Source organism: Lepidothrix coronata, unplaced genomic scaffold, assembly GCF_001604755.1.
Source record: "Lepidothrix coronata isolate B3197 unplaced genomic scaffold, Lepidothrix_coronata-1.0 Scaffold19, whole genome shotgun sequence".
Lineage (NCBI taxonomy): Eukaryota > Metazoa > Chordata > Aves > Passeriformes > Pipridae > Lepidothrix > Lepidothrix coronata.
Window position 1 is genome coordinate 5,576,141 of NW_016690199.1, and position 10,882 is coordinate 5,587,022.

At 45.6% G+C, this 10,882-nt stretch overlaps 1 protein-coding gene across 1 annotated transcript in view; it reads right to left on the minus strand.

Moving 5' to 3' along the window:
• RCOR1 (REST corepressor 1) overlaps positions 1 to 10,506 on the minus strand; it is an 84,407-nt gene extending 73,901 nt beyond the window's left edge. Inside the window, exons 1-3 of the mRNA XM_017807649.1 lie at positions 10,438 to 10,506; positions 9,970 to 10,149; positions 9,814 to 9,873 (exon numbers count right to left, since the gene is read on the minus strand). Coding sequence (XP_017663138.1) covers positions 9,814 to 9,873; positions 9,970 to 10,149; positions 10,438 to 10,486 — 289 coding nt within the window. The 5' untranslated portion in view covers positions 10,487 to 10,506. The remainder of the gene's footprint in view (positions 1 to 9,813; positions 9,874 to 9,969; positions 10,150 to 10,437) is intronic.
• Positions 10,507 to 10,882: the final 376 nt, after the last annotated feature.

Genomic DNA, 10,882 nt, shown 5'->3' on the forward strand with positions numbered 1-10,882 from the left:
TGCTTAGAAAGAAAAAGAGCAGGTGGTAATTGGGAGCATCTCTATAAATGGCCTTATTCCAACAGGAATGACAGTTACTGCACAGCAAATGTTTATAAAATAAAAAAGATCCGTTTAAACGAGTGGCCAGAGCATAACTAATTACTGCTGTGATACAGGAAGCCAACAGCTGCAGGGACAAAGGCAGGCTGGAGCACAGCCCTCAAGAAGCATACGGGGCCCATCGCTCTCTTAAAGTTTGGGCCTCCAATTCCCTTTGGGCCCCTATAAAGTGCCGTACGTCCTTGGTCAGGCATTGACAACAAAAACAACATGAGGGAGTGGGCTACCCTTGTTTCTTGAGCACCTAGTGCCAAAACACAGGCTTGGGACAAAGCAACTTAACAAGTTAAAAGGTCTACACCAGTTCATCCAGCACATGTCAGCAGCTGCACCAACAGTATGCAAAAGCAGTGCAAGTTTTGAAGGTGTTTACCTTGCCTTAGTCATAATTTTAAGTTTTTACAGCCAGAGTTTAGAAACGATCTTGTGATATTTTAAGCCTATGACCTTTGTTTAGAGTGTATGTCGCTTTGAGCAGTATCTATTTTAACGCAGGCTAAAACTTTTAGACTATCTGAGTGGCACAATGGTTTTGCATTGGGGGGCACATCACTTTACTTCGCAGCACTTGGTTTTTTAGAAAAGGTGGCGTCAAAACCTACCTGCTGAAACTCCCGCCCCCCCCAACCACCACATACTCATGATTCAGATGTGCAAGAGGGGTTTGCCCCAAGGTGAGGGGGCACGTTTGGGGCTGGTTTCATTCTGCCAGCCTAAGGACAAAGACTCAGAATTTGAGGTGAGCCAAGTTGTCTTCCCCCACAAGAGGTACAATATCTGGAGTGGGGATTTTTTGTTGTTGTTTAGACTACTTAATGCACACATTGAGCTGGGTCTGCCTAGCAACAAGTTAGAGTTTTAAACTTGTATCATCCTACTTGTGTTCCCATGGCTACTGTCATGAACGGTGTGGTGGCAGCTGCACAAATCAGCAGAAGGGTCCCAGGAGGGACATCTTTAAGATTCCCAGACAGAAAACAATACCGAGAAAGTACAAATGCTACACCTGGTATGCCTGCCTGCCTTTACAGCCACTACTCCTCCCAAAAGCACCCACACCAGCTCCCTCCTAAGGATGGAGGGATATCAGCCATAGAAATAGATGTGCACACTGGTATGTACTGATCATTTTACACTCTTTGGAACAAAAAAGCTTGGGTTACAGATGCGGCACTTTTAGCTTCTCACACAGCTGTTAGCAACCTAAATGCAGAACCACACACAGCTCCAGCCAACAGTGCCTGCTACATGGGGCAGTGAGCTCTCAACAAAGAGTGGGGAGCAGCTGAAAAATCCCAGCCCCCCCCCCCGTTACCATTCACACCTGGCCAAAACTCAAACCAATGTTATTGATGGGAACAGAGGGATGAGTTTAGACACCCAAAGAAGGTGGGAAGTCAGAGGCAACAGAGAAAACTCGACATTTCAATGCAAGCTGCAAGTAAAAAGTTGCTTCAAAAGCAATGCTCTAATGTGGACCAGATTTTCCTAGTCCTGCCACTTCACTTCTACAGGGAAGGCCATTTCCTACTCAAGAGAGGTTTTTCTTAGTCTATATCCATGCCCAAACCCCTTGTGTAACTAGAATCTCTATGTGCCCTCCCCAGGGACCAGTTAATAGGAGAGGGCAGGCATTGTACCCCTGCATGCGAGCCTTGTTTACATGTATTCCTTAGGGATTTCTGAACCCAGAAGCCACAACTATGATTACACATTTGTTACACTGTGCTTTCACAGTAGGCTTATAAAGCCTAGAAGGATACCAATTCAAGGTCATGTACATTAATAATTATTTTCAAGACCAAACTTTCAAAACAAAGTCTCTGTATGAACTCAGGCTCAACCTGATAAGACATCCAGTCATCTAAAAGTACATGCACCTGTTATCACAACAGGTTATCAAAGATACCTATAGAAAGCAGAACTAAAAAAGATGCAATAGACAGCCACGTGGTTAATTAGACAAGTGCAATACAAAAATAAGCTGTTGGCTCTCTCAGGTTTTGTGAAATCCATCCAGGTGAAGAGCACGGGGATAAGGGAGGTGGCAAGGAAGATAAAATAACTTTAAGGACAAAAAGTCACGACCTTAAACTCGTGCCCCTAATGGGGCAGGGGAATATTTTTGTACAGACACACCTAGTTACAGACACAGAGTACCTATGAGACCCTACTGATGCCCCCTAGACACACCTGCATGATAGGAGAACAGAGTTGAAGGGGAAGAATAGACTAGAATTTCCTCCTGGGAGTGGATTTTTGCAATTTTATCACACTGCTGCAGCCTCCTGCCCCCAAAGAGGCAACATTTACCTATACTTCCTTTATCAAGTTCAAAGAGCAAGCATAGAGCTGAATTTAAGATACTTGGAAAGGTAGGTTAAACTCACTTGTTTCATCTCAAAATTCTACTTGAGGAGCAAAGTAAATTTATTGAGTTTGACCTACAATACTTAAAGGCAGTCCCATCACAATGTGTTGCATTTCAAAACAAACAGTGAGAAGAGCACAAAAGCAGCCCAGTTCTCCAATATGCTGGAGAAACTGCCACTGCCTTGACTAAGGCCGAGCACATCCTCTTGCACTTTCAAAAAGCACAAAGTCATCAAAACTTTCACATGGAACAATAAATTAAAAGCTTGTAAAGTTTAAAGAAAGAAACACCTCATCCAGCATTCCTTAAAAAGTATTTTTTAAGATCAAGTTTATTTTACAAATCAACTCCATATTTTCAAGAACTGAATTTCAAACTGCTCTTTCCAGTTTAAACACTTAAGAACACAGGATTGCTCATCTCGTTATCCTGTCAAGTCAAAGCCTCAGAAGACAAAGTCACCCAGTGCAGAAAGAAGTACAGACTTCCTAGGAAAGGGGCATGCTCTAACTACCCCAGAGTTTTCTTTTTTATTTGGTCTCTGGGCTCCATCAACTACGAGTCAACATGTCTCAATCTCACCTTACACTTGGAATGGGTAAGGCAAGCCTTGGCCACAACCAGAAATTGTCCTGTGCGAGGGAAGCAGGCACTAGCACTAACCACAAGTTTCTGAGGAGCCAGTTACTTCACATTCACCTGCCTGGCACATATTAAAAAATTACATATTAAAGTTACAACACAGTCAAACACACACACATGTCCACCAAAGCACTGTCACCTGTACCACTCTGAAGGTATGTGACAGGACTAGAGCCCACTGTAAGCCGCATTATACCGTGCGCCTTGATCACAGAGGCAAAGATTTCCGAGCTAATTATAATGACTAATCACAGGGAGCTCTAAGCCTTCACTTGGCCAAGTCACAGACCTAACTAGGACTGAAAACAAGAGTTTTAAGAGCACCTCATTAAGCAGCAGGAACCAACTATGAAGAACAAAGCAGTCACTCTACCTAGTATTAATTCCAGTCCAGCCATTAATACATTTGTCAGTACATGAGACAGCTATTACCTCCACATACAAACACTGCATGTGCCAGGCAGGGAAGGAAGCCACAGGCTTTGGCTACACCAAGACCTGTTTGTTTACTACAGCATTAAGGTTTGAGAAGGATGTTCTCGGTACTATTTGAATAATGAGAAAGCTCCAAAAGCCATGCCTTGAAATATGTTCGAGTGGGAGTTGTGCTCACCACCAGAAGCCTCTGAACCTCTTCATAGGATGAGTGAACAGACTGGGTGAAAGCTGACTACAGAGCAATGTAGGCTTAAAAATGATCTCCCTCAGGTGAGCAGCCCAGAGGTAAAAAAGATACGGCACCAAATCAACAGCTGAACTCCTGCTGAGGTGCCAGAGATATGGATAATAAAGTTTCCAACTTGAGCACGACTCTTTCTCCAGGGTAGATTTGAAAAACAGAGGATAAGCTGAAGTGTCAGCACCTACATGTCAGCTTCGTTCTCCTAACGCAGTAGCGGGAGCGCACTCTCTCCTGCCATGGCAATTGGACCAGCAGCAAGCACCACTGACAGAATGAGATGAGACAGACTCACCCACACACCAGCAGAGCTGCCAGTACAGTAAGGAGGCAGCAGGAGTCACCTTCCCCCTTCCTCAAGGCCGCTGGGGACCAGCCTGACCTTGAGAACCCCTTCAGACTGTACCTAAATGCCTATGGGGGTAAGACGAGAAAACAAGGCTTTGGCAACAACTTCTGGTGGAGTGCCTGTTGAGGACCTTCTCATCTGCTCTGCACTGCAGCACATACAGAGAGGCTGTGACCTCTGAGGAAGAGGACAAGACAAATACAGCCCATGAGGAAGTATGGGGTTGAGCAGACAACCAGGGGAAAAAACTTCTCCTCTCCCACCAGTTTAAGAGAAAACCTGCAAAACCCAAATTTTCCACCACCTAATTCTGAAAACACACTCTTGTTGGGCATGATGCACATCTCAAACAACAGTGAAAGACTCAAGGCGCACATGGTTTACCAAGACACCAGGCAGCCTCTGTCAGCCCAAACACACTGGGCATTAGTTCATTATGGTTTGATATTTCTGATCAGATCAAACATCCTAATAACTCTTCCTTCTTTTCCAAAAGGACTGTTGAACTAAGGGAGTTCCTGCCTCTTGTGTTTGAGGCATAGTCATTTGAGGAGATGAGATAGCTTTCCAGGATACCAGTATTTCCAGTTTCAGGAGTTTGGTTTTGACTCTTCCACTTGCTTAGATGGAGACTGCAAAGTCTCACCTGAAGAGCACTTCTTTTTTTCCTCATCCCCTTTCTGATGAGTCCGTTCATCCAAACACCATTTTCTCTTATAGCCATTAGTACTCAGACTACTCACAAACTATTAGGACTGTGAGGATCAAGACTAGCTGCAAACAAAGAAACAGAACAAGCTGGCTGGGAGTTGGACTTGTGAAGTGGAAGTCATAAGGGGCTTTTAACAACCTCTTGTTAAAGGGCTACAGTCCCAGCTGCATAGGCCAATAGGTGCTTCTGCCCAGAACCCCGTGAAGCAGCTGATGATAAAACCTAATAAAACATGGCCTTTGCAACCACCAGAGCAATACAGCAATTCTAGGGGAATCAGCCACCTAGGGGCTGTCCCAATATTATACTTTCAACCTTTGATCCTAAATAGGCAGAGGGTGGGCACATTTTAACAGCCAGAATTGGATGGATAGATGAAATCATCAGTTTCCTCCCCTGCTACCACTTCCCCACAGTGATCAGGCACTCCAGACCAGAAAAGCAGACTATGTTTTTGGGGTTCTTTTACTCCCTCTTTGACACAACTACACTGACAGAGTTTCTCACTACATTGAAAAGGGTTGCTGGTTTCTCCCCCCCCCTCATTTTTTGGTCTGGAATATCCACTGTTGGCGCAGGAGCACCCAGAGCACAGCTAACAGTGAGCACCAGAGAATGAGCTCCTCAAGGACTAGACACATTAGTGAGCACCCTCCAGCAGGCTTTTCTGAACCAAGAGGTGAAAGCACCTTCCACCATTTTTACTTTAATTCTTATGGTACAACAACAAAAAAGTGGGAGAAGAGCAGCATTGCAAACAAGGGATTGAAGTCTCCCAACTGACATACATCCCAGATTTGCATTTCTACAACAAGACACTATTGAGTCAAACTTGCTTTTTCTCATCTATTTCCACTGGAAAGAGCCCCAGAAGCTGTTTTTCAAAGATGACCAACACAACCACTGTCCAAAGACAGAAGATGTGGCATGTATTTTTAATGCCATTGCAACAAATAAGGAAATCTGAAGTTTTAACGCTATAAAGGAGAAAAAAACCCAAAAACTTCATCTGCCTTCATCACAAGTCAAAATTTGGGAGTAACTGTTCTCTTAAGGGAGTTATTTAACACTCCTCAAAATTATGGCAATTTTAATCTTCAGTTAAATTCATTGGCTGTGTTAAAGTGCTTACTAATGCTTTCTTCCTCCTATTTTCAGTGTTCCAACAGCATAAGTTAATAAGCAACAAATAAAATGGTCAAGTACAATATCAGAGCTTCCCTATATGAAAGATTTTTTTTTTTTAGCTTTAGGATATGCAATGTTTCCTTTCGCTGAGTTTTTCCATTAACAAGACATGTGGGTTTCATTTGTATGGATTAAAAGAATCATAATAGTTTTCCCTCTTCAAAACCTTCCGTGTCTCAGTTTCCAAACTCCCAAGAAATGCTGACCTACCAATATCAGCCTTTGTTTAACAGATAGAATTTTTGGCTGGCAAACATTTGACTCTGAGCTTTAATAAGACAAGAAATAGCAGACAAAACAGCAATTTTTCACATCGCATATGTGAACTCAAGGCCAAAAAGTGAAACAGAGCAGAAGTGCAAGTTTTACTGAGTTTACTGAGCTCTGACATGGGACTTTCAGCCCAAAAAGTTTTGCCTATTCTTATCTCAAGCTGAATTGGCTTCTTTAGTATACACATTGTCTCTGAAAAAGCCCTGCCTTTACAGTACAGCTATTCTTATATAAATAATAACAGAGGTGTAAGTACTGTAACAATAATAATAAAAAAGGTGTATGTTTTTGAGAGAATAAAAGAAGTGGGATCAATGCAGTGAGAACTTACTTTCTCAAACTAAGGAGAAACTGGGATAGGTAAAAAAGCTAGCAACATTAACTTTGGCAAAGAACCTATAAGCTCTGTCAGCACATGGAATAGGCCTTGCCACTGTAAAGAGATTTACTAAAGGAGCTGAGAGTAAGAACCACCTCTTACAGAGGATTCCAGCCACAAGCATTTTTACAGACAAAGAATCACATCAGGCCCTTCCTTGGCCACTGCCACAGCAAGTTTCAGCCACAAGGAATATTAAAAACTAACACCAAGGTATTTTAATCCAGAATGTGAACTTGTCATTTTCTGGTTCCAAGGATGAAGCAAAAACAAAGAAGCACAACCCTTAACCATTTCTCTCTTACTCTACTAAAACAGGGAAGAGACAAGCACTTTCTATCCTTCTCCATGCTAACAAAAAGGTGGTGAGGTCCCTTTCCTGTCTAAACCTAGGCAATCATTGAGAACACTCTCCACTTTCAGGCCATACAACGTAGTAAATTTTTTCTCTTCTCTGACTATTTCATTTATGAAACCCAAATCGACATCCTGCCTTGCTCTACCTCTCTTTTCTCCTGTAGCTTCACAGAAATGGATTTCAGAAAAGCTTTCCTGATTTCACTGCTCTTTGCAGCAGCTCACATGTGGCTGAGAAGTGAAACAAAATTAAAGGCTTTCTCTGCCCCTCTGCATGGGGACAGAGGAACACCCACATAAGAATGCTGATGTAAGAATCAGTAGTTACAGATATACCTCAAGCCAAACACGAAGTATAGCTGAGCATTAAATTAAAAAAAAAAAAAAAAAGAAGTACACACAAGGCCTGGTCTGTGTTATTTTCCCCTCAGACACAGCCACAGAGGCACAAGCACTCTGCATCTTCCCAGCCAGCTAACCTGAAGGTGAAAGCCTCCACAACTCAACAACAACCAACCTTCAAGCTTTAGGATCCTTTGGTCAATCAGCCCCTCAAATTTCTAAAGAGAAACAGACCCAGCATCTGTGCACTCTGATAACACTATTCCATAGATTTAACTTTCTAAATTACCAGCAAGACAGGACAATTTCATAGTTTCAGTCAAACGGTCTTAGCACAGCACGTTAGGCTTATTTAGGGTTTTCTTTCTTAAAAAGAGAAACCAAAGAGACATAACAGATGAACACAACTTGGCTTTTAGCCTTTAGGACCAAGAAGAGATGACAAAATTCAGGGAACAAGCTGGCACTGCAAAATTATTCCTGGGTAGTTCCACGAGCCAGGAAATCAACTCTTCAATACCCAATCAGACAAAAGTTCACCCCAAACTTCTTACCTAACAAGTATACTTTCAAGAACCAGAGTAAAAAATAGAGACCAGTACAGGAGGATCTGATGTCCATTCAGGTCATCAGAGGACTGTGCATTCACTTCAGGTAACCCTACTATGAGCTTGCTATATTACACTGTGTACTCAAACACCAGTACCTGCTGATCCTGTGTTAGGGTACGTATTACTGAGAAAAAAATTTGTTTCTTCACATCTCACACTTCCTCTCTCCCTCCTACTCCACAGAGCACAGAAAACAATAACCTTTGTATAGGTCACTGTATGCCTGTGAGTTTAAACCAGAACAATGTACAGCTGAGCACATAACAGTGAGGAAGGGGCTCACAGTATTTTTCCCCCCTCCATTATGTTACAGAAATGAATTGCACAAAAGAGCATAATTCTCCAGGGTGACCGAAAAGCCCAAGTATTGTTGTGATACGTGGCTGAATAGCCAGTGTGATGCACCCTGTGTGTGCTACAGAAATGTTACGTTTGACCTACAGATTGAAAACCAGTGTCAACTGCTGCCTAACCAACTGCTCCCCCTCCCTTCCCCCCCATCTCCTCCTCCTCCTCCTCTCCCCGCCCGCCCCCTTTTTCCTCCTGGTCAACCAAGAAACGGAGCTCCCATGTGCCAAGACCTTGCATCTTATTTTGTCATGAAAACGAAGGGGGGAAGGGGTGGGGGAAAATTATTCTATAAATAAATACAAGTAATACTGAACTTAAGAAAAAAAATCCTCTTTACCCTGAGACCTGAACAGTTAAGAACAAACATACTTAATAATAAAAAAGGTATCCAACATTAGTGCACAGTCTGAGGATGACCCACGAGAAACCTTTTTCCTGAACCCACACAATAGTAACTCTAAGGATTATTCGATAAAGAGACACCGTGGCTTTCCACACTATTCTTTTTGTTTTAAGGCGAGAGGTGCGGAGGATTCAATTAAGTTTGGGCTGGGCAAAGGGACAACTCCAAACGCTAGGATCTCCAGCAGGCAGGAGGAAGGTTTTCGCTGGCTTCAACCTCCACTTACAAAGGAACAATACCAAAAAAAAAAAAAAAAAAAGCTTAGATTTCAAACTAAAGAGGTCAACAGCCTGTCTTTCTATACACGGAGATACATCAGTACTAACGTGCTTCCAGCACCTGCCTTTCAGCACAGCCCCAATTCCTTTGTTTGCTCAAAATTTGCTTCCATACCACTTTAAATTAGCTTACAAAGAACCGCAGCGGAATAGCTGGAACGTGAAACAATAATTTTTTTGGAGGAGGGAGGCGAGCAGCTTCTTAGGAAGAGAGAAAATTAAAATACAGACCCAAGTCACTTCTAAATACCTTCGAAAAAAATATTTGTAACTTGATGTCTTCTAGTTCCATACCTATCACTGAGACTACAGAAACACGAGTTCAGGAGAGGATAGAACAAACAAAAAAAAAAAAAAAAGGAAAAAAAGAAAAAAAAAAAAAAAAAAAAAAAAAAAAAAAAAAAAAAGGAAAGAAAGAGAGAAAGAAAGAAAGAAGAAAAAAAAAATCCCACCCAACTGCCATCTCCTGCCTCCTCCAGCCCTGCCAGCTTCCCTGTTCCTCCCTGCCTGCAAAGCGCCCTCTGGAAAGCATCGAGACTTCTTTTATCAACCGTGTGCGTTGGGGAAGGGGGGAGGAAGGGGGGGGTCCTTGTTCTTGCTCTGGGTGTTTGAGACTAGAATTAAGGGAGGATTATTTTTGGACCCCTTCCGATGAGAGGTGCCCCGGGTACCCCACCCCCCACCCCCCAGGGGGCTCCGCTCATCGGGAGGGGTCCAAAGCACTAAATGAGAGGGGAGGACTTGTCCCCCCATAAAATATAATAAAGACTTACCGGGGTCGAAATCAGGGACCACCGCCTGGTACTGCGGCCCGACCCTCATTCCGCCGCCAGCTGAGGGAGGCAGAGGGACAAGCGTTACCCGCGTGGGCCCAAGCGGCCCCTTCACCCCCCCCCCCAAAAAAAACCACCCCCCCTCCCGCTCCTCACCGTGCTCCTCATCGCTGGAGGACCCCGAGCTCCCCTCCTCCCAGGAGTTCCCGCTGCTGTTGCCGTTGGGGGCGGCGGATAAACTTTTACTGCCGCCGTTGTTGTTATTATTCGCCCCGGCGGCGTTGTGGTTCCTGCCCCGCCGTTTCCCCGAGACCTCCGGGCCCTTCTCGATCATGGCTGGCATTTAGGGGAGGAAGGGGGGGGGGAGTGGAAAAGAAGGGAAGGGGGGGGATCAGAGTTTAAAAACTGCGGGGGGGGGGCTGTGGGAGGCGCCAAGGGCGGGCGGGAGCCGGGGCGGGCCGGGCCGGTGCGCGGCGGTGGCGGCGCTGCTACATCCCCCACCGCGATCGCCCCGAACTTTGAGGCTCATCCCAGCCCTGCGCTGGGACTCCGCTCAACCTGCGCTGCTGCCCGCCGAGAGCCCCGCCCCTCCCGCTCCCGCCGCTGCCCATTGGCCGAACCTACATTTTGGGAGGCCATCCCGCCCGCCCATTGGCCGGCGCCGCCTGTCCATCGCAGCGGCCCCGCGCTTCCGTTCGCTGGGCGCGGCGGGGGCGGAGCGCGGGCCGTGCGTGTGTGCTGGAGCCGCGATCTCTCCGCCCGGCGATACCTCTGCTCCCCTCTCTCCTGCTCCGGGCCGAGCGGGGGAGAGGCGGGCCCGCAGCTCCCGCCGGGGAGCCTCTCCTCGGCCGCTCCCCCGGCCCGGCCCGGCTCCGCCGCCCCGCCGGGAACTCAGTCCCGGGAGGATCGTGGCGAGGGACTACTTTGCCCCCCCCTGCGCCTCCCCCCGCGGCGGAAGGTTACGACGCGGTTTGAATGGGATTCCCTACAAAGCTCAGTTTCCCTGGGGGATTTGAGCCCGGCGGGGTCGGAGGTCTGTGATCCTTGTGTTCGGGACGGCTCCTGTCGG